At 44.8% G+C, this 24,731-nt stretch overlaps 1 protein-coding gene across 1 annotated transcript; it reads right to left on the reverse strand.

The window, feature by feature from the left end:
- Window positions 1-216: 216 nt before the first annotated feature.
- Window positions 217-19,024, reverse strand: tlcd3a (TLC domain containing 3A; the record flags this gene model as incomplete). Its single annotated transcript, XM_080014222.1, has 5 exons — window positions 18,829-19,024; window positions 11,327-11,413; window positions 7,866-8,085; window positions 4,922-5,017; window positions 217-525 (listed from the first exon to the last, which is right to left on the reverse strand). Exons 1-5 carry the CDS (start codon window positions 18,948-18,950, stop codon window positions 217-219), a joined length of 834 nt encoding a protein of 277 aa, XP_079870348.1. The 5' UTR covers window positions 18,951-19,024.
- Between the last annotated feature and the right edge of the window lie 5,707 nt (window positions 19,025-24,731).

Consider the following 24,731-nt stretch of genomic DNA (forward strand, 5'->3'; position numbering starts at 1 on the left):
AAAAATACAATTAGTGAACTTCACATCGCTATTGTTGGATTTGGTCGATGCTCAGCAGATTTGCATCAGAGGGGTAAGAAAAGAAGAGGTTGAAGGAGTGAAGCCGTCCTAGTGTCCAGGTACTAAACAGTTATAACAGTAGCCACACCAACAGTACCAGATTGGTGGGGTGCGGTGGGGAGGCGCCTTTTCTGGCGACGGGCGCCAACGCCCGCGTCACTCGCCCTTTGCGTTGGCATCGTCCGTGACGGCGGCGGGCGCCCCGCCCCTGCAGCGGCTGCGCTGGTACAGGCGGAAGCCCTTGCGGCAGAGCAGCACGAACCAGTAGACCTGCGGCGCCAGGATGCAGGAGTTGCCCAGGTTGGTGGAGAGGGGCAGGTGGAAGGGGACGCTGTACAGCGGGATGCTGTGGTGGTGGCCGTACACCCAGTACATGTAGGGGAAGAGTGCGATGCGGCACGCAAAGAAGGTCAGCAGTACCATGCCGCCGTTCGCCTTGTGCAGCCAGCAGTCCTGGAGGCCCAGCTGAGGGACGGAGCGGGGTGGGGAGGGAAGGGGAAAGCAGAGAGACGTCATTTTGAATCCTCGGATACCATTTAATACTCACCTCAGTACAAGCTGATTATGAATTGTCTCACATCTGGTCAGTTAATACCTAACTTAGTATGAACTTGTCCAATGTTGACACTTGACACTATGAGTTTTATAATTGAATCAATGTCGATCAGAATCGCTGAACTTTGGGCTTTTTACAAGGGCTATATACTTAGTATAACATTATTGAAACAGTTGGTGCAAGGTTAAAGAAAGGGAGGTTTAGGTATAAGGTTAGAGAAAGGGAAGTTCAGGTATGGGTTTGGTGTGGTTAAGGTCAGAGTAAGTATATTAAAGGGTGGATACCAAAACAAAATGATTTAGGGAGTCCCTAATGTCCATATGAGGTCGATATCAAGTTAAGTAGTAAACGGGACCTATTATGCTCCTTTTGTTACACAAGTTGAGTAGGTCTCTGAAGGTCCCTAAAACATGTTTTTGAAATGTTTTTGCTGAAAATACCACCCAGATGATGCATTCTAGCCATTCTTACGTGCGTCCATACCATCCTGTACGAAAACGGGGTGTTTTATGTGAGAGGAGGCACCCTCCCGAGGTCTGTGAGCCAATAATGTTTGAGCGTGGCTTCCTGGGTTTCGTTGTATTTACGCCGAAACTTTCACTGGTTTCACCTCATCAGTTCACCAAAATCTGCTTCTGAACAAATTTGAGGACAGAAATAAGTAATCCAGTTGCTGAATTTTCACTGATTATCGATCTACAGGGCCTCATTTAAAAGTTTGTTCGGACTTTTGTTGCTGTATTCCAAGCATGTGGGAGACATGGACATCGCGATGCACCGCGAGGATCTTTTGTTTCATGTCAAAGTCGGAAAATAAAAAAAATACATCTACAATAAAAAACACTATTACACTAAAGCGAGTCGCGCTCTACCGTCAACCTACTGTGTCCTTTTTTTTTTAGAAAGCAAGAAACAGAATTATTTTAAAAATATTTACATTTATTATTTAGTATTTCCATCGTCTGCAGGTTCTTCATGGACAGTTGGTTATAATTCCTCTATCATTTAAAACTATTTGTTTGTTGAGTTACTCAGATGGGGGGCCACTTCTAATCCTACTATGGGCCCTGTGACGTAGGAAGGGTACAAAATCTGATCGGGGTGTTTCAGGACATGCTTTCTGAAATAAGACAACTCACATAAAACCGACTGGGTTGTCTTATCTCACAGTTTTTGTGTTAGTAGGTCCATCAGAAACCCAAATGTATGTGCAAAAGCACTGAAAAAGTGAGTTTTTCATAAAAGGTCCACTTTAAGCTGAGTTTACGGAACATGGACACTTAATTGAAACGAAAACTCAACTGATAGCCCGTCGATACAGAGTTGAGTATTAACATTGGATTATCCAAATATAAAAAGCGTCCAAATATAAAGCCCTTGGCAAAAAGGCTTGGGTTTTGTAAAAACAAAAACGATACATTTTGTGGACTGAATTTTGAGGCCCTTGGTTGGGGTGTGTGGGTGAGAGTATAGCTATTGTCGAGACTTACACATCGCTTAAAAAATGCTCAAGTTATCAGGGTAAGAGAGCGTTAACAAAGCATGAATGATTAGGGAGGGTAGCTTCTTCTACCGCCTACAGCTATTTTTTTACCTAAAATATTTAAATACATAAATAAGCCGTGGTGAAAAGACCCAGGAAAAGGGGAACCGCTCCAAGCGAACAAATCGGGTGCACGGCGTGCCGCGCTCAGCGCTACAATAAAAGCTATTTCACCATTACCGTCTCACCCTCGGGTCTTTTATATATCATGGCGTCAAATGAGTCTCAAAACTTGCGAGTGTACAGAAGGGTATCCGCCAGCGGAAAAACCACCTGCGCCGCGCACACGAATGCGATTCCTCGAGCGCCGGGGTGTGACGAGCGTGAGCTTCTGAGACTTTGTGGGCGGGGAGGGGGTGGGTGATGTCTCCGCTCCTTAGCTTGGTCACTTTGGACATCTATGAGAAGAAGTAGTTAAAATGCACTAGGATCGCATATGTCCACAGTTAATTTTATTAGATGGTGGGGGTTTTTTGGTGTTTAAAAAAAATAATAATAATAATAAAATGTACAAGTCAAGAAAGAAATCTATGGAGACAAAAGAGAAAGGAAAAGCAAGAAGCCTTTGGAAAGCTCTCAAAAAGGGAATCTCTCTCTAACCCCCTTAAATGCATCTACACATTCACTGTGATTTCATTTTCTATATGAATAGGATTTTATATTCTGTTGCTTCCCAGATACAACATTGTGATATTTGGAGGAGTGGGTTGTTTCCCCAGAAAGGTAACTGGTGGCTGCTACTACATACCACTGGCTATACATTTTAATTGATGATTAAAATGTTGATGATAAACAATGTTTACCAAGGCACTGGTCAGCCTGTCACGATAACTCATTTTGTTGGACGATATATTCTCCCAGAAATAATTGCGATAAATGATATTATTGTCAATTTAAGACCATTTTTGCCACTGATATAGTGATAATTTAGTAGCATAATAATGAAAGTACACCCTTTCCAACAGCAATGAACTTCTAACTCTTAAGAATATTCAGACATTGTAATATGGAAAAAAAAAAAATCGAAATATCCAAAATAGATAAAACGTAAATATCAAAAAACCACACAACTAAACAATAAATATAATGGACTCGAGTAACACGTTATCTTCAGCTGATTCTTTGTGTGTGTGCGTGCGTGGCTCCCAACAGAGAGCAGACGAGAGGACAAAAGCAGTGTGACCACAAATGACAGCAAAACATGTCTCAGCATAGGGGCTTTTTTCTGTTCATTCAGCTCAGTAAGATTCATTTGTAAAATGGTTGACACGAGGCAAGTAATACATTATTTGTTTTTGGATTTAGAAATACATTTATGTCTCAGATTTGTTTTAAACCTTAATACAGATTTGTAGATAGAGTATTAATTGATCTTCTCCCATTTGTATTTATTGCATTATATGTATTTGTGAATTGTGACAATTCCTTCCATAACGTGTTTTAATTGACTTTGAAACGTACAACATTTAGGCTACATCATGTCATTTAGCTGGCACTTTTGGTCAAAGCCACCTCCAAATACATTTTTCCTTAAGTTCAACTATAAGTAGAGTAGATATGGATATAAAAAACAGTTTGATGTTACGAGCAGCAGAAAGAAGAAAGTCTATGATCGTGGTCAATGTAAAAACCCCAAAAGATACAGAGGAGATCATGATTTCGGATGATTCTTTTGTACTGTTTAGGTTTTGTGACGTTGATACTTGGGAGTAGCGGCATCGCTCCCGGACGATGTGAAAAAATGCTTGGGCGCTGAGCACACTCTTATAATGGTAGGGTAAACACTGCTGTTTATTCTGGCATCATGTTGGCGATATTCTTATGTCAACAAACTTGATGTAAACACAACGGGCAATTATCCAGGTCAGAAAAATGATCGCCGTCATGTCCATATACGGTACGATAAGTCCCCTGTCACAGATAGTTACCCGGCGAATTATTGGGATAAGCTTTCCAGCACCGATAGTGAGTTTTACTATTCACACATGCAGCTACGTTCAGGAACAATTCCATCTTGCATCTTTTAACACATGCCATGATAAAGAGGAATAGTTGGGGCAGGGGACAGTCCACGATTCTGATTTTCGAATCGGAATCGTGACACCCCTAACGCTGGCATAGCCGGTGCACAGCATGGGGAATTACTAAAATACAGTAGCAGTCAGTTGCCTTTCTAGAGAAACCATCCACTGCTCCAAATATCAAAATGTTGGATCTGGGAAACAATACTGAAACTTCATTTTGGCACGACTGTAACGGATTTTTCATACGACCCACGCACCTTTTCGATTGTACTAACGAGCAAATCCGAAAAGAAGAAGAAATAGATAAATGTGCTTGTGGAACCGTCCTTTAAGTACACTTTATGTGGAGGAGGCGCTTCACGCAGGTATGGCGAGAGACTGGAACCACATTCAGCTCACCATTTATGTGTCTTGCACTTTAATAATTGATGCTACAAAGACGAGCTGCAACCCAGACCACACAGGCCGCTTAAAGGCTTTTTGGAGATAGTGTACGAGCGGAACAGGAGTTGCGATGGTGGTTGGAAAGAAACCGGATGCATTCCCTGCCGATTAAAAACGACATAACCACATAACCAAACGTGTATAACAAGGTGTAGAACGAACGAAAGGCACATCCCATACTTACACGAACGGACAGATTTTGTGTGCCGATGACATGCTGTTGGACTATGCATATGTGACATGGAAAAGGTGACGCTCGGTGGGCTGCTGGCGTGTGTCTGTGCACATTCTCACCTGAATAAGTATTTTCCCCAGAGAGACGAAGGGCGTGCTGAGCTCCGTGAGAAACAAACAGCCGACAAAGAAGTCCCCCTGGTCCTTCCTGAAGAACTGAGACACACAGAGCGAGCGAGAGAAAGAGAGAGAAAGAGAGAGAATGCACACGTTTAGCAAATAAACATAAGCACAGACAAGATGGAGCTGCCAGAACAGGAAAACAGGCAGCCCTGGAGAGGCCTTAAAGAGCCAAAAAGAAAGAGAGGATTTAGTATACTTTTTAATAAAAAGTCCGAAAACAACTATTCATACAACGATACAGGTCAGTATGAACAGAGAGTAGTAGTAGTAGTAGTAGTTTGATCCAAGATTATTTCATATTTAGTTATTGTAGTATAACAACAGATTAAACTAAATCAGAGGGAAAAAGTCAAATTTGTTAATCAGACAAATTTACAAACAATTTGCTCATTTTCTGGAATGAGAAAAATAGAATGAATAAAGTAAAACTGGTTTCCAAAATAAAAACATCAGAGAGTCAGAAGAGTCCGTTCGGCTCAGAGTTGTGAATGGGATTCTCCCAAAAATTGAATTCCGCCAAAATGGTTCCTTTTTGTGGACTGCAAAGTGTAAATCAGTCACATTCAAATATGAATTATGCCAAATGCCTGGACCTTGTTTTGTCTTGGACTCTAATCTCTCTCTCATCATTCCCATCACTCACTATAAGTAGTGCATAACAATGAGCACAGTTCACGAGGATTTTCGGGGTTCACGGGAAAGTGGTAGGCCATAGCATTTTTTTGTGTGCCCGTGTGCCGAAAAAAGAAAAAAGGTTGGGAAACACTGATCTGGATGGATGGACGGATAGGAGGCACCTGTCCTGACAAAAAAGATGAGACGAGACGAGACGAGACGGGACAAGCGCTGTCTGGTAACGGCCGCCCGTCGCTGATTTGTTGGCGATGAATAAACCATGAGTGTGAGCAGACGGAGGGTGCCGCCATCTGCCTGGGGGAGACTGACGGAGACCGCAGAGAGCAACGTAACACCACACAGACTAACCGCCGGGCTATGTCACCCCATCCCTGGCACCCTAAGTGTGTGTGTGTGTGTTGTGTTCATACGCCAGTGTGGCAACTTGTAAATGGCTACAGGAGTTCTATAGTGGACTCGAACCCACCGGCTGCGACCACCACATCGACTGCGGGCCCACCGCTTACTTCCATGCATTAACTTTCTGAGCGAGCGGGCAGGTTTAGCGATGGGAGGAGAGAAATGAGTAAAGAGGCGGGGGAAAAGGGAGGGGAGAGAGGCACGGAGTGAAGATTAGGGAGGCAGGGAGAGGACAGGGAGGACAGGAGCAGCTGGGGCTCAATAATGCAGGGTAAAGTAATCTCCTGTCGCCATTTACAGTTGTGGCAAAAACAATGGCGTCGAGTTTCGGTTGCACCTGGCCTGGCTAACCTGCCGTGTGCTGCGCTGAGAGAGAGAGAGAGAGAGAGAGAGAGAAAAAAGGCAGGTCAGGAGCGATCCAGGCCTCTGTGTGTTTAGGGGTTGTGTTACATGGGGAGGGTGGGCAGCCGTAGTCCAGCGTGGCCGTTCATTACAGGGAGGGATAGCAGCTTGTGTTGCCAAATAGCGAGAAGAGGGAGAGGAAATGACAGCACCGAACAATGCTGATTTCCGTCCTCTGACAACCTCTGATGACATTATGGGGATGGCTATTGGTGCTTTCCTAAAATATTAACACAAGACATATTTGAGAAACAATTACTAGCAATATGGATATTATGAACAACAGGTAGAGACAGAGAAGAACAGCTAGAACAGCTAGTTCGGAAAAACGCATTACTTTACTGTGATGCAGCCTCCGGGACAATATTTAACTGTGTCACAATGTCAAGATAACTAAAATCATATGCACGTGGGTAAGAACATTTCTAAGCACATATTTGTGAATACACATTGTGTGTAATGTGTATTTTATGGTGTTTATTTTATTCTGCATGTCATTGTGTCTTCAAACCATGAAGCCAAAGGTAAATTTCTACTTCCGTTGACAATAAAGTTCTGTTCTCTGGTAGCGATACCTAGTCTATATACTGGGGAAGCTAAGTAAGTTATGGAACCGTTCGGTACGCCCACAGCGGCTCAATATGTATGCGTGAACCACAGTATTATGATATCACGGTAGAAGTCCACCGGACGCGTTGGTGCAGAGTACGGTGGCGGCGCGGCGTGCAGTAAGTGCTGCTTCCTATTGAATCCACTGTTTCAGCTCCACCGGCCACGTCAGCCGCACTGCTCCGTGTGGGGTCCGCGCGGCATTTCTCAATTTTTGCGTGAGAGGTTTTTTTGTTTTGTTTTTCCTTTTCTTTTTAACTGCGCGTGGCTCCGCGGCCTTTACAATAGAAACACAAGGTCAAACTACGAAGAAATGTTTGTGTAAAGAGTGCAATCAATCAAGGTGTCCCGTCGGAAAAGAACCCCCTGCGATGGCAGTGTCCCCCTTTATTACGGACTTCTCTTCAGACACTCGCGTCCACTCGCACCGCGTCATAAGGGAACAGTCTCGGTGGGTGATGAGCCGTTCTTTTTCTGAACCGTGAGCCCACTGTACATTGCATCCCTACTATATACTACACTTAGTCTGGTATCGGACGCACGCTGTCATGGTGCAGAGGTTGGTTTGGTAATTATTGAGTAGTGAGCTGTTAACTAGCACAATGTTCCTGCTTTTCTCTCCACTACGGCCGTTGCACATATTGGTTTCCCCTGATTTGACTTGGGTTGTGCTTATAGGTATTCAACTAGTATCTAAGCGTTCTGATCTGATTCCTACACATGACTTCCGTGGGTACGACCTGACTTGACCAGAGAAAGGATTTTGGTGGTTCATTCCCATCCATCCAGCCTCCCTCCTACCTACCATCCATCCCTCCCTCCCTCCTTCACTCACCAGTGTGACGGGCAGCAAGATGGTAAGGAGGGCGATGTGGTGCAGCACCAGCAGAAACTCTCTGCGCACAAAGGAGTTCAGGGTCCTCAGGGAATGGCACTTGTACTCCTCGTGCCCTTTGACCTGGAAGCGGTAGTAGTGGCTGAGGTACATGGCGTAGATGTCGTACGTCATGTATGGAACGCCATACCAGATGACAAAGTAGGTGGTAAGCCAGTGCCTGCGTAGGGATGGGAGTGAAAGTTCGAAACAAATGAATGCTTTAACAATATTTACAACTGAATCGTCTTGCTCAGAAGACATTAAATGTTGCTCCATGCTGTCCAGAAATCAGCTGCCGGGGTTTGTAATGAGAAACCCAGAGATGGTGCAGCGTACTTTAGTATGAGAGTAAAAAGAACGATTGCTTCTCAGGCGTACTACGTTGTCATATAGATGCCCCACTTCCCTTCAGCGTGTTATGGGTTGCTGAGGACTGCATAGAAACTTTTACCAACATCTTGAACTTGCAACGCTTAACAATGTTTGTGTTTTACCTATCTGCTGGATTTCTTTTATTTTTTTTAGCTGATTTTTTCCTTTACAAATACTCACAGTGTTTGTAAAAGACTTGAAAAGTGTTCTTCAAAATAAAGTGCAATATTTCCATTATTACAGTATGTGGCACACTGCAATCAGTGTAGGCTTTATGTATTACCACTCCACATCAAAGTGGACTAGATGCATTCCTCGATTCATAAGCAAGAGGATTGAAGTACTAATACTTTAAAGCGATGTGGAGTTTTGTAGAGCATTTGACTGAACACGTTCCTTACCTCCATACAAATCAGTATTAGCAGTAAAAGTGTGTCTGAAAAGCATACGTCTGATCTAAAATATGAAGCAGATCGAATATCACATGTAGATACGGTATAACAAGGAAGGACTCAGGTTAAATACATTTTGAATGTTTAATTGTTACGCTTTGTTTACTCATTTGGCAGTGAGAAACAACAGAATTGGTCGAAAACAATCATATTGGTATTAAGAAACTATCGTAGTGGTTTAAATCATGAGTGGATTGTAACAAGGCGAGAAGCTGTTTCATTGTTGACGTGGTCCCTTTATTAATAGCTTAGGCTGTAAAAAACTCTTATTATGATATATGTACATGGAATGTATCGACCTGGTTCATACTGTAGTTACTCAGAAGTATGTTTTTTAAACAACGGAAAATCAATGGATATACAATATTGCGGCACATATAGGCTATAATCAAATGTTTCCCCACACACACACACCCACACTTGCAAAGCCATTTCAGGTTATCACAAAACCTTGGCCATCTGGAGGTTTAATTAGTGCTGATTACGGTGATGGTTAATTGTGTGTGGAAATGGGGCAAAAGCTGCAGGAGAGGGTCTGCGCTCCTGACCCTTGACCAGTCACTGGGTTCCTGCACTGTTCAGGTCAGCGGCACAGGGGATTACAGTGGAGGCACAGCAGAGTTCCAAGCTGGTGCTACACCCGTCACCTTTGTGCATTGTAGCCACTTGCTGAGGGGGCAGCCGAAAATGAGGACCAACTGGAGTGTTGGAGATTGGATCTGAATATCGCTCAAGGAAAGGATCTTGGTTGAGTTATTTACACATACACTCACGTGTGTGTCCATGTATAACATGTAACAGCTGTACTTTTATGAGCTATGCTATAATAGAATTTGTGAGTTTATACAGACATTTGTGAGCGAATGGAGCCTTTTCACAGAGGAACACAGGCATAGCTCACTCTAGGTGTAGCTTGGGTCTGTTTTCTTAAGGTACACCAGTAAAGACAAACTATGGTGATTAGGTTCAGTCTTTGAATTACAATATTTGTATAGTTTTGTCCAAGTGCACTGTCAAAACATTCTGTGGCATTCAATAGCAAAGTCTGATGCCTAAGTAGGTAATCTCTACGGCTCTATGGCTTCCCAGGCAGCAATGTTGCGGCGGTCAACATATCCCAGAATGCAGTTAAGTAGCAGTAAAATGTTGCTGCAAGAACAGCCAGTACAAGCGGATCTGTTCCAACTCTACATAATACATTCTGTATGGACAGGCTGTATCTACTCCATTTTTTGGTCTTTGGGTGCAGGACCGCCGTTGCCGTGTCTTCACCAGCAGAGGGCGCAGTATCAGCGGTCTAGTCGTCCTACAGTAGTCTTCGTCGAGAAGCCATAAATTCACTGTGGCTGATGTGATGAGTGCGAAAGGAAATGATAGACGGTGGTTCACTGCCGGTGCATGCCCACACCCCCACCCCTGAGTCCATGTGGGTACACCAGCGTTTGACTCGCGAGTACGTGACTCGAGACTAACTCCTGTCCATGTGCAGACCAAAGGAGAACAGAACTGAGCAGTGTCGTGGTAGGTATTAAGCCCTGGGGGTTGGGGGCAGGGGGGGGATTATCAGCCTGATGACTGGCCACAGGGAGAGAGCCAGGAACCAGGCTGACGCACTTCTGGCCACTGGCGCGGCGGGGGGATTAATACGCTAGCATTAGCTTGTGAACGCGCCATAGCCGGCCTGCGTGGAGATGCTAATGCTAGTCCATTCAATGGCTGACAGGTGGCCCCACCAATGGCCCGGGCGTTGGGGGGCAGGGCCGGAGATTCAGCGCGGGGCTTTGGCCAAAAGCGGCTACAGTGGGCTAATGCCAGATTGAGCTAGCCTACAGATGGGCTGGGAAAGGACAAGGGGTCAACAGATGTGGCATGGGAATGTCAATCAGCACACAGACAGCACTTACAGAATCATGTGGGGAGGCTAGAGAGGTCGCGCCCAGAAACAAGGTGCTTCATTTACTCCCCGGTGCTCGCCTGTATGCCGTGTCTCTGTACTTACGAATAAGTCTTGAGAAGGTTTAACCCAATATAATACATGTTACACACACGTGTCTGTGTGCAACCGCTGACCCTTAAGACCCTGTTGTGGGGTTGCATTACTTTAGGTAAGTATATGTAAGCCTTGAGATGCAAAGTACAAGAAATAGGTTGACAAAAAAAAATGTAAATAAATGTGTGTATATATTTATTTATTATATAAAAAAAAAAAAGTAAGTATCTAAAAGATTTGACAGGTTTATATTGACAAGAACTGCAGGGAAAGTATCAGTTATGGAAACATTCTGTGGTCTTCAACAGCACAGTGTGGTACCTAAGTAGTTAATCTCCTCAGCGTCATTGCGTCATTGAACCAAAAATAAAACCAAAGGTTTGCACAGTAAGAGTATTTGTTAAAAGGGATTTCATTTTTCTTTCAAGTTGGGCAGGAATGGAATTCTATATAAAAAGCAGACCTTTAACATTCAAAGATTGGCAGCGAAAAAAGGTATTGTTTACCAACGGTATCAAGTCAAGCCGCCTCTATCGCCGCCGGTATTGTACCTTTCTGACCAAGTCCGAGCCCTGTTGAGTACCCTGACAGGCGGAGAGCCTCACCTGTCGTTGATGACGTTGCCCCGGCACGAGGACACGATGATGACCCCTGCCGTGGTGGCCATGATGGCGTGGATGGAGGACACCAGCCTGGTGAAGAGAGAGCGAGACAGGGCAGAGGGAAGGAGACAAGCAGAGGAACGCGGGACAGAGGAAAGGGTGTCAGGTCAAACAGGCTCTGAAAAACCCCACCCATTTACTTTGAGCAGCTACTGTCATCCTATATAATATTTTGGCAAGAATGGACAAACATTGCGATAAAAACACTACATTGACGTATTAAAGTGATCGAATATTCTGTGTTTGATATAATTGTTTAAATGTATGCTGTGATCGTACACGCTTATGCTTGTCCCCAGATTCACACGTTTGATTTGAATCTATAGAAAGCACGAGTCGCCACGTGATTCCTATCTGGAGTCAGGAGGTTTGCTGTATGTTTACATGCATGGGTACCATCTCATTTAGAAATGAATGAATCGCGGTTGTTGGGATCACTCCGCTACCCTGGGTGCTGAATGAGATGCCACTCAGCCTTGAATTTGGACACGGCCTGAAATTGGTTTGACTTATTGTCCAGTTTGTAAACACTCAGGAAAGGGGAAATTTACTTACAGCTTATCTGTATTTGCTGGCGCACTATCGTTTTTTAAAGCGTATTGCATCAATGTGTGTGATTAAATTAATATGGTATCACTCTGCGTTCTTATCTTATGTAAATCTTTAGAAATGTCAGCCTAACTTTACAATACGGCTTATCTAATCTCTATGAGTGATTATGTTTTAATTTTATTGTTTAATAAAACATTGAAAATGGATTGACTTCGATAAAATTGTTGTGTTTAATGTTACAATTACTTATATTATTATATGTATGTAAACAGGACATACACATACATGTTAACAAATTATTTATTAACAAAGATATGAAGAAAGAAAAGGGACCACGTGCTCAGTCTTAAACCAAGTGCTGATTCCTTATATAAGCAGTTAAAAATAGGAGTGGGTGACACACAAAACACACATCTTGTCTGATATTGTAATTAAAACAGGAGAGGGAAACATTTCGGGCAACAAGGTTTGTTTAACCAATTTAGCAACTATGCTGTAAATCCAAAGTGGATGGATTTACAGCACTGTACAACTTAAAAGAAAGTGCAATAGCAGTGGCCCATGAGGCATGTGGGTACTATAGTATTTAGCCCTTTTTTAAAACACAAATCTAACAGAAAAACTTCCCAAACAGTCAAAGCTTTACTTAACGTAACGGAGGGACAATCAACCACCCTAATTCTAGACTCCTGTTGTACCGTGTTTCACCGCGGTCACTTATTATATTTAAAACTACAATGCTAAAAACTATCGGGGAAAAAAATACTTCCACGGCCAGCAGCAATCCCCTCGTTTCCAGTACTGTAGTTACATGGCTTTCCCCGGGTGTGGCCACGTGGGCTACCATACGGCTACTGTACAGGACCACCTCATTAAAACCTCGCCACTTCATAAAAAAATCATACGAAACCTCACTTCCTGCAGAGTCCTACATTAAAGGGCTAACAATGTACTTCAAAGGGAAAGGTTTAAAAAGTGTGTGTGTGTGTGTGTGTGTGTGTGTGTGTGTGAGAGAGAGAGCGAGAGAGAGAGAGAGAGAGACAAGCCGGTCATTTCCTGCTTGAACCTGTGACCTGCTGTTCCTGCCACTTTCCATGCCAATGACGAGGCGTCATGGCAACAGAGGTCACATGACCTGCCCTGCCAGGAAAATTTAAAAAAATATATATATTAAAAAAAATAAAATCACCGGGCTGAAACCTGGACAAGACTCTCTCACACACACACCTTTTCAATTTGGTACGACAAAGGATTCACGTGTGTCACTATAGCATAAAGAACATGATACAAGATAATTAAATACTATCAACGATAACAAATCCAAAAAATTCACAGTGGTTGCCACACACTCACATGTATAAAATGCGTACACGACAAACAGTCTCAGAGGGTTTCTCAGAAGGAGGGATCCCGCTTCCAGGATGACCAGGCTGCAATGTATGACGAGTGGGCAATGTTAATAGCTATTAATGACAAGTATTATGTGATAAACGAGTAGTAGATATTGAAGAATTGCGTAATGGCATAACTGAACACTTACAAACCCCCAAAAACAAACATCAGAAAAAGTTGTTAAGTTTATTAAACGTTCTCCTGGTGTGATCACCCACTGTCCCTCAGACTGTGAGCTGCCATGGCCTGTCTCGCTCTCTCTCCCTCCCTCCCTCCCCCGTGAGCCTTGCTGCCTCCCCTGGGCCGTCGTTGTGTACTCAAGTCATAGGACCAGAGTTCTACACAATCCCTTCTTTGTGTGTCCTCTGGTAACCTCCTTTGAGACGTGAAAACCAGGGTTCCAGGAGTGAGCGTGCAGTTGAGAAGGAGGGCGACACTGGTGACGGAGCGGCAGGGATGGAGCAGGGAGATAAATTACTTCCCCCGTCACCCCCTGCTGCGCCGCCGCACCGGCGCGGATCACCGCCTCCCGAACACCCCCCCCTCCTCGCCCCATGACCTCTGGCTCACTTTCACATCCCGCTTTGGACTTTCACCGCTGTGACTCAAACACACACGGCGTAGCTATCATGCAGATATGGGGGGCAGAAGCTCGGGAGATAAGAGCGTATCGTCTAGGGATCGTCAGATTGCCGGTTCGATCCCCGGCTCCTCCCGGTAGCGTGCTGGAGTGCACTTGAGTCAAGACACTCGCTCACTGCTCCCGTTGTGCTGGTGTGCACCAATGCACGGCCGCCAGCACCGATGCACGAATGCGGGTGTGAATGGGTGAATGTGAGGTATACGCATTGTAAATCACTTTGAGTCGTATGACTAGAAAAGCTCTATATAAATGCACCTCTTTCTCTCTCCCTCTCTCTCTCAAAAAGCTCCTCCGGTTAATGGGCTATGTAACACCCAGTTGCACACAGTCCACTGCTGCTGTTGCAAGCAGGTCTGAGGAGGAAGAGTGCACAGCAAATGGGAAAAGTGACAGCAGAAACTAAAAAAAGGCAAACGGAGCAAAGCACATTCAAGGCAAGCATTCTGCCCCCTCCCCGCCCTCCTCTGAAATGGATGCAGTCATTCCACTCACGGCATGTTTCCGTTCCCCAAATTGAATTCAATAGCACGGCTCTTTGTTTAAACTACAAGAAACACGCACGCACATTTCAACCGCAAATCTCCATGGTGTCCATACTTGGTTCCCTATTGCTCTCATGTGGGTCAAGTTGGGTCTTCCTATACATACTGTACACGCAAATGAATAGAGGCTCGTGTGTAGCGTGGATGGAAGGTCTGAGCTCTCCCGCTCATTACCATGGCTTGCAACTCAATCAGCCGTGATGGCGATGACCAGTGAGTCGTGAAGCATCCATCATCCACCATCTCACAGACCTAGTTTTGAGTCCCCCACCTTGTGCCCCCTCGCCTTTTCCTTTTATAGTGGACTTCTGTTGTTGGCGCGATGTGGCCGTCACACTGTGTGGTGCCCCTCCGTGCATGCTGAAAGAAAGCCACGCTCGCCGGGGCCCGGGCTGCACCCGACTGACACAATTCTGTCGCTTTTTATGGTGGTCAGTCGGGAGGGGCGGAGCTGTAGCCTACCACGCCGCTCGGGCTGTTTGTGGCGCACGGTATAGACTGTGTGGGGAGGGAGTTATTCCCTCAGAATAGAATACCTTGATTTTACTTTATAAGGTATCCCAGCCGGTCTGTGTGCACTGCGCAGTATTCCAAGCTGTATTCCAACCTCAGACATGTCTGTACAGAGTTGTTTAGGGACCTGTTTAGGGAGTCTCAAAATGATCATTTTAAGCGATGCGTTTGGAAGACGGGCCACGTATTCTCCATCTTTCGATGGTCTGCTCCTCATAAAGCTCCTGGATGGTGTTTTGTTGTTTTCCCAATGATTTCACTGCTCCACAATATCGCCCCGTCCAGCCGAATCTTCCAGGCATTCCTGAAAGACTCTCAGCACCACGCACTTTCGGTATCTGTTCATCGGCCTCGCTACATTTGTGTGGGTTTGAGCATTCTAATCCTCTGTGGTGTCGACGACCGGTCTTGAAACTAGGCCAAGGTCGAGCCACCCCGCTACCCCGCGTTGGGAGTCGAGCGTTTGCTCCCGGCGCCACGTTAAAGAGAAATATCCTCATCGTTGTGTAAATGCGTGTAAAAAGAAAAAGAAAATGCGCGTTAAAAACAGCGGTCGAGGTCCCCTGTTCGGTGTTTGACATGTTTTTTTGGGGTTTTTTTCCCCCAGTCAAGGCGAGTATCTACTCTGTGTAGGAATTAACCGACAAGCTATGGATGGGGCACAACCCTATACAGCTTGAGGAGCGAGTGAGTCAACAGCTGTTATCTGTTATCTGCACCCGCAGCTGTAGGAGCTGAGATCTTCTCGCCAAACATGGACCACCGCAATAAGTAAACAGTGGGTGACAGTGACTGAAGGCCAGACAGTTAAATAAGTTCAATGGATCACTGCCGAGCAGTCATCTTTAATTTATCAGCGCACCGTCGGCTTGGTGATCTCGCTGGAAAGATTCCGACACGTCAATGGTTAACCCAATATGGTATGATACCTTTTGTGTAAAAGTGTTTGACTTTCTTGAGCGCGTTAAAATCTCCAAATGGAACAAAAGGAGGTCGTCACGCATCACAACGTATTCAAGGAGAGGTGGAAATAACGCGATTAAATGCGGCTTGATTATGTCCAAAAAGGAGTTGAGGGCATATTTGGTGAAATAGACGGCGATCGTTTGAATTAAAAACAAATAAATGAAAGTTGAATTTGTCCTCAAATCAGACCAAAAGTGCGACGCGTTACATTTGTAACAATCCTGTAGTTCAAAATGGATTTTGTTGTCACACTTCCATCATTTCATTTCCAACTGGCAAGTGAAGGACTCACCACATATTATTGTATTTAAAAGTGCACATTCTTCCTGTCAATTTTGAGCTGGGAAAACACATATGTAAATAAACAATATCTCCAAAACCATTTGGTCAGTGTCAGTGATACATATATAGACATTTTTGTTGCTCTGATCTTATCGTTTCATACCCAATGAAAAATGTAAAAAGAATGCCAAAAGAAAAGAAAGAAGGAAAAGAAAGAATTCCAATTTCCATTCATCCCCCCGTTTAACAGTGTCAGGTCACAAAAATTGAAAAAAGTCAATTTGCATTTGAAACAATACATTTTTCCGTTCGATTCTTGTTAATTGCTTGCCACCATCGTGTTTATGGCCAGGCGATCATAAGTGTGGTAAGGCGCTTTACGCCACACAGCCAACTCAGCAGTCGGCGCTTACCCAAGCTCAGAGGTGGATTAACCAGAGTGACAGCGTTCAAATGAGCACTGATTTGACCCCTGCATGTGTGAACGTGTCACACTCGCCAGAAAACACTGGGTGATACACTGAAAAACATTGTTATATGACACTAGATATCGATCGCCCTGTCCTGAGTGTGCTTATCCTAATCTTCTGATAGAACTTTAAAACACTGACTGTCCCTGCGCTTCAAGGCTGTGCGACAGCAACATCGATGTTATTTTCTCCACTTATTTGAACTTATCAGACTTTGCTCAGCGAGTGCCTGTTTGGTCATCATTAGAGCCGGCACAATTGTTACATGATCCCCTGATCGGAATTATTTGATCGGATCACAATCCTTTTCGGAAAAAATTGTTTGATTCCACATCATTTGTTTCCTTCGAAATCGAAGGGGAGTTTTAAACCGGAGTTAGAAATGCTGCATTACATAGAACGTAAGATGCGATTTTCCATCGGTTTGGTTGAGGGAAATTTACTGTCTACCTGAACGTTTATGTTCCGATTTTGGATGTCAAAAAATAACTCTCCTGCAATAAGTAGACATTATAACACTCTTATAAGTTCCAGTTTACGACACTATTATAGTGGCATGAACTAACAGAACAAGACAAATGCATTGTTAATAGAAATTGTTTGCGTGACAATTAATCGTCAGTGATAACTACCAATAACTTCTCAAATGTATATATTTGTTTCGTTTTAAGAGAGACCATTTCATCGCCCAACCTTTGTTCATATTGCGCAGTCATGAAAGAACCAACAGTCAGCCCCAAAGTACCAATCGAGGTATTTCATCGTATATTGTCAAGTTTGACTCTTTCAGTAGTAGCCAGCTCTACCGGTAGTTTGATTGACATTGTTGTGTGTCTTTTCACTCCGTAAGAGTACTGATGATTTTCTTTTAATAGTATGGCTTTCTTCTTAATTATTAATCACTAAAGGCTACAGATAGATATAGCATCGATCGATGAACCACCGGAGAGAGTATGAGTTGGGGAAATTACAGATTTCAATTGTGCGTCAGCATTAAAGTAGAATTCAATGAAATAGCCCGTGTTGGCTGGATTACGCCCCACGCCGGATTAGGTCGCAAAATTCCCGTGGAAAGGGAAACTTTTTTCCCGGCTCCGCTGGTACCATCGGGACACAAGAACCCCCAAATCGGGCTCAACGCCTTCCGTCCCCGAAGGTCCACCTTCTTCCACTCGCCCACCTCTGTCACTCAAGGGCGCTGTGGGTTTTCTCGGGGAACGTTCATTCCCGTGGATGGTTTTATCGGCCCCCGACGAAAGCAGGATACCTGGTTTGCGGAATTGGCGGCGGCCCCGGCCACCGACGACAGACAGGGCTCAATAAGGGCTGACAGGGACGCCATTGTTAACTGATCACTCCCTACTGGAAGAATGCTCATGTCTTTAATTGATTATGATATATCATACTATTTTTTCCTGTATGTTTTCATGCATTTTGCTATTTACCTTCTTAATGTATGCGTATGTGGTTGCATGGAACTACTGAGCCCCGTGCTCTTGAACTTTTTAAAGGGGGGGGATATTTCTCTGACTAAAAGGTGCTGTTCTCTCTTTGCCAATGTCCATCCCTGTCGACAGTTTACGGACCACAACTAGCTACAGCACATAGAGCGTCTATAGCACATGCACAACGGTGAAACACCGAAGGGCTGGTCCGAGAAGAAGTGGCGGCGAAATAAATATTGGATAGATATTAAACACGGGATTGCTTCCGACAAAACAACATTTCGGATCACCGCTTCTAATGCCCGTTATTTGCTGTGGACCAGCGACGAGGGCCCCGAGTGGACATATAGGGTTTCAGTAGGGGTCCTTAAAAGTGCCAGTCCCGGGCTACCTCTAGGCTGAACTTGCTGAAGACGTGCCTGTCTAAATATGAGTAATGAGGACCCACGGCACCCCGCACAGTCACAGCATTTCGGACCTGGGAGATGCCTGCGCATTATTGTCGCGCGACATCGAATTTCCAGCCAGGCTGCTGCGGCTCCGGCGCGGCGAACGGGCTAAAACTGCTAGCACGGGGAGTTTTACCCGGGTGGTGGGTGGTGGTGGGTGGAGGGGGGGGTGGGGGGTGAAACGAGCTTACCTCTCGCTGACGAGCACCGCGTCCGCATCGGTCCACCGTTTGAAAATGGACGGGAGGATCCTCCGAAAGGCGAAGAACAGACCGGGGAAAACTACCACGCCACACGCCAAAACTTGCAACATCCTGCGCCTCGTCAGAAGGGAGCTCGATCTCCGTTTTCTTACCGGGGCTAAAACCTCTCTCCTGTAATTATTATTATTATTATTATTATTATTATTATTATTAGTCTTTTTTTTTTTTTTTTCCTCTCCCCTCTCCGCCCGCTACACGCGACGTTTACTCATTTTCGGTGGCCCGGGAGGGTATCGCCGTGCTCGGCTCGGCTCGGCTCGGCTCGCTGGACGGTCTCCGCGCTCACGCCACAATCCGGGCACCAGTGAGCGCAGCGTTCTCCCGTTGCCTCAGCAGCGCGACGTCCCCGGGTGGGCGGTCGCTGGACGATCAGTTCTTCTTGAACCGCGGCAGCGGGAGCCCACGTCCGTCGAGCGTGTGCGCCGGTGGCTGTTTCCCACGGGAACGTCACAGTTACTTACGACATAATAACAGTAGTCATGGTAATGCGTGGAGGGTGTCCCCGGGGGAATTGCGAACGCGTGCGAGCCCCCTGTACGCCTGTGCGTGTGTGCACGTGGGGCAGGGGTGTTGATGTATGTATGTGTTTGTATGTGTGGGGAATTCCACTAACATGTTTACTTACGTTTCCTTGACTACTTGAATTCCTTGACGGACTCTATTCCTTCCCATGGAAAACCTATTGGGCCAAAATGGGGCACTAGACAATTACCAGACAATCCCAGGTGAAATTGTAAACGTGCGCTGCCCCTCGCCACTCACTAATATGTTATTTTTATTATTAGAGGTCCATCACATAATAATAATAATAATAATAAAAAATAAAAAAATAATTATTATTATTATTATAATGGCCCATTATTCCGAAACCCCAATAGTCGAAAAAATGTTGTGTTCGAGATGGTTAAGTTTAGGTACAAGGTTAGAGATGGCAGGGGTTAGGGTGTCTCCCATGTGCAGTGGGACATTTTTCGTAATAACCGGAGGGTTGTGTTAACTTTAATTTGGGCTAGTTGGTAGCGGCGACGATGCTACTACTGTAGCAGCACACGCGCGCTTCATCCAATACACAGTTCTTCTGGTTGACGTACATGGGCCAGACGTGCACAAGCACCTCCTCTTTTTGCATTCTTCATATGGGATGGAAATAAAATAGCGTTGGTCCAGTGCGTCGATCAAAGGTCCGTAGGTGTAAAGCGGAAAGCCCTCCACGACGAGGGTGCGGGTCTCCTCCAGCCTGGGGTCGGACGGAGGGAGGATCTCGGGGTCCAGGGTGTTGTTGACGCCGTGCGATTTTTCAAACTTCACCGGATTCTCCAGCCAGGCGTAGACGGTGCTCATCATGGCGTCCGTGTCCAAAGCGGTAATGACATCGTACCGCTTAAAGCCACCTTCACCGACTTCAATCTGATGTCGGGGCTTGAAGAAGTCGTCCTGATGCGCCACACAGCAGTTAGGAAGGTTCTTGATGAGGTTGTGAGTGAGCATGAAATGGAAATGACCTGCCTAGCAGCATGCGCTCCCTGTGTCACCCGGGTGGCTTGCTGGCCATCCGTGCATCAACTAGAACGAAATTCAACCCTAACCCAATTACATAAATCAGTCAAAGATTGGCTCAATTTCATGGACACACTGTTCTAATAGTTGTATATCACAGTAATTCCAGGATGTAATTCAGGATAACATTAGTTTGTATCATATTAATTCAGGTAAGAGGCCTTTTCATTCATAGATCATGTAAAAAAAAATACATTGATAGTTTTGGGGGTTTTTTTCCCCGACAGTCCATTCCTCAGTACCTATACAGTATACCAGCGGTTCCCAACCTTTTTGGACTCACTTGAAAATCTCGAAGTGTCTGCGGCCCACATCCGACCAGAAGTAATACGGGAACCAAACACTGTGTTCTCAGAGGACGTATATTTTAACAATCATATGCATTCTCATACATACAGCCCAGTAGTGGGAAAACGAAAAAAATAGGTGGTTTAAAAATAACCACATATCTATGGAACTTTCGCATAACATTTGTAACGTAAAACTAACAATCACAGGAGCACATTAATATTGACTATTACCAACGAACTAATAACTTTCTATAACTCTATTACTCAGTCTATATGAGAAGGTTGGTGCTGCATGGCAGACACCAAATGCGTGATGTCTGGCTTAAGGGACGTCAGTCTCAGGCAAAGATCTGGCTCAACATTCAGTTTATTCCTGTGTCTCGTCTTCAATGCCACAAGCGCGTCTCACAGAGATACGTCGTCGGGAAAGGCATCAGAGCCGGCACAGCTCTGTTGGACGGATCAGGATTTGCCTTCACGGTGCCCATACGCGACGCTTCGACGACTTCCCTGATACTCCTTGAGTTTATTATTGAAAAACTCAAGCGGCTTGGACCTGTCCTGTTGGTGTTTTGTCTCGAGGTGACGGCGCAGGTTACTCGGAATCTCGGAACACACCACGCACAGCGGTAACGGTTCGTCCGCCGTGCCTGTCCAAAAAAATACCATTGATAAATATTCAGCGCTATGCTTTCTCTGAACCTTTCCTTTTCAGCGTGCCTGACGCTACCCAACCCTCCATTTTGATTATCACCGCAAGTTAAAAAATGTACAGGCGCACGTCCATCGTGGTCCGGCGTGGACGTAGTATGCCCGAACATAGGTTCCTATCTATCAATGATGAGGCATTTTTGAAGGTTTTAAAGAAAATACCATGATATGATTTTTTTTTTTTTTCACATTTAAAAATGTTTTTGAAATTAATATTGTTTTTATGTATTTTTCCAATAAAATGCGTTTTGCCCGAGATGTTGCGGCCCACTTTGCAATACCCTCACGGCCCACCAGCGGGCCGCAGCCCATAGGTTGGGATACCTTTGATGCCCATAATCTAAACCCTGCCCAGTGTCTCCTTTTAGTCGTTATCACCAAACACTGAATTTTTTTTTCCACCAGGCACGATCAGATAACAAAACAATGCTTCTTTCGAAATGTCACAGAGAGAGAGATACAGGAGAACAGTAAAAAGTCCTGGCTAGGTTGGGCCCGGGGCAACAGGGTTCAACCGCCTTCACTCTTTGAAGCCCCATTGAACACCGACAGCACTGTTAAAAAAAAAAATAATTAAATAAATAAATAAATAAAAAGTCCTAAAAGAAGAAAAATAAATGTGTTTAGGAGAAATAAGATACCTGAAACAAGCTAGAATATAATTCATTTTTGTAGCAAAGATATACAAAATATGGACTGTGTATGGCAATAAACCTCAATGACTCATGCAGCAGTTAGTGTTTATGAGTTTAGAGTCTTTATAGTGGTGTGTACTATGCAAAGGGAGATTATTTACGTACAAATGACCAGTTTAATTTAAATGAAGTGCTTCCTGGTGCCACTGTAGCAATGCTGCACTGTCAGAATCAAGTGAACCCTCCCTTCAGGGTCCCTGTGCACCTTTTCAGTTTGCCCTTTAAATTCCAATTCTAAATATACATGTAAATATAAAAATTATAAAAATAAAAAAAATTGAATTTCAATTCAGGTAGCAAACAGAATGCTGAATTGATATTGACATTTGAATTAGAGGAAGCCCAAAAAGAAATCTATATACATACTGAAACATGTGGAATGCTTCTCAAACATTGGTGTCTTTTCTCGAAAAGAAAAAAGTTCCATGTGAGGAATAGACTGTTGGATTTCATTTGTTTTGCCTTTAGTTTAGCGGATCACGGAGAAACAACACCCCATCTCCCACAATGTCTAACTTAACCCCAACGTCTTCAAACTGGAGCCAAACAATCCCTTGGAGCCAAACAGCAGGCATACCAGGAGTGTTTGCTTGGGTGGGTCTTTGCCATAAATCAGACTTTTAAGAGCTGGATTTTCATAGTTTCCGATATTGACGAAGAAAACCTGTAGAAAGATTCCAGGATGGAAGTCTCCACGTTCTCCTATAGATGTCATCAATGCCAGCGTTCCCTGTCTTCCCAACTGGGTCTAATTATTAGCCCATGAGTATTTAAATGGGACCTATTATGCTTTTCCTTATTTTCTGTCATATATATAATGTGACGATGTGGGATGTTCATATCAGACGTAAATAATGAGGTAAACTAATGACAAAGTAATCGCCCAGGCTTCCGACCGCTCTGAACGCTCGCTTTGCCAAGGTTTTCTCTACTCTCTGCACGAGCTGATGTAAGCTCGTCACGGATTTCTTTATATGGTCATCTGCTCCATCCCATCCACTGTGCGTTTCCTCCAATCCAAACCAATAAAAACAATGTGCTTTTATTGTTGATGTATTTCAGTTATTTTATTACATTTTATTTTTCAACATTTACATGAAACGAAAAAAATCCCTATGTCTTCCACAATCTTGGAGACCAACAACCAAAGTCAGAACTAACTTTTAAATGAGGCCTTGAATATGAGTGGAGATTCAACAACTGGACTGCTATTCCTTGCCTCAAATTTGTTCAGGAACAGATTTGGTCAGACCGATAAGTTGTAATAACTGAAAGTTACGGAGTAAATACAATGAAAGCCGGAAGCCATGCTCAAAAGCCATTGGCTCACAGACATTGGGGCCTCTGGAGGGAGGCTCCTCCCACTTAAACAACAAACAACAACTTGTTTTGGAACAAGAGGGTTATAGAGGCATGTTAAAATGGCTCGAATGCATAACGTGGACGGATTGTCCAGCAACAAACTTCAAATACATGTTTTGGGGACCCCAGAGACCTACGTATATTAACTAGTGTAAAAAGGAGCATAAAAAGTCCCCTTTAAGGTCCAGTCGTTTGCCAAGTACTCATTGTACACTTAAATATATCCCCTTTATTATGTACAAAGACCATTCTTATTGGGGGACTAGCCTTGGTTTTACTTGATTATTCAAAAATAAGTCTTTGGTGTAGTCCACCCTTACAAAATGAAGTAATGGGCAAAAAGGCCTTGTAGTTTTTGCAACAAGCACAGAGCTTTTCAACCTCTGTATGGACCGCTTGGCGCTTGCCAGCGGTGCTGTGATATTGTTTCAAATTCCACTTTCAAAAAACATGGATGGTTGATGTGGCGGACCAAGGGGGCGGGGTCAAGCCACCGCTGCAGACAGGCGGTGCGGGCTCCCATCCCGGGGCCGCTCAGCTGCTCTGGATCGGGCGAATCAATGGAAGGACTCCGCTGATTCGTCCAATCCCAAAACAGGAGGTAATAAATGTTTGGTTGTCCCCGCAGTGAGGATCGGCGTGCCTGCGGGGCATGTGGCACGGGGCGAGTTAAGCTTGACCGGCAAGATGCTGGACTCAGACAGCGGGAGATCACGAAAGCGGCGGACTGCATGGACTATTTGTCCCGTCTGCCCAAATTTACCACCTAAACCTCCTAAAACAATGGAGGGAAGGCGTGCCTGCACTGGCCACAGGGGCGATTGAGAGGGACGAGTTGGGGCCGGAGGTTCCAAAGCCGGCAGACTACACCGCGGCCCTTTCAAGCGACCATCTCTTTCCCGGCCAGGGAGAGAGATGGTCTGCCGACGTGTTCTCTCCCCTGCCCGGCCGTACGCCCCTCATACTCCACCATGTAGAGATGACCCCTGGGATGAAAGTGCGCTCTTGGCCGTATAATCTGCCCGAAAACAAACCAAAAATAGTGCCGGCGGAATTAGAGGCCATGCTGGACACGGGGGTAATAGAGGAATCTGTGAGCGAATGGTCCAGCCTCATCATGCTAGTGGGTAAGCCCGATGGGTCGGTGCGGTTATGCGTCGATTAAGGTCCCAAAACAGGAAGTAATAAATGTTTGGTTGTCCCCGCAGTGAGGATC

Source organism: Zeus faber (assembly GCF_960531495.2).
Source record: "Zeus faber genome assembly, chromosome: 14".
In the NCBI taxonomy this organism is placed as follows: Eukaryota; Metazoa; Chordata; class Actinopteri; order Zeiformes; family Zeidae; genus Zeus; species Zeus faber.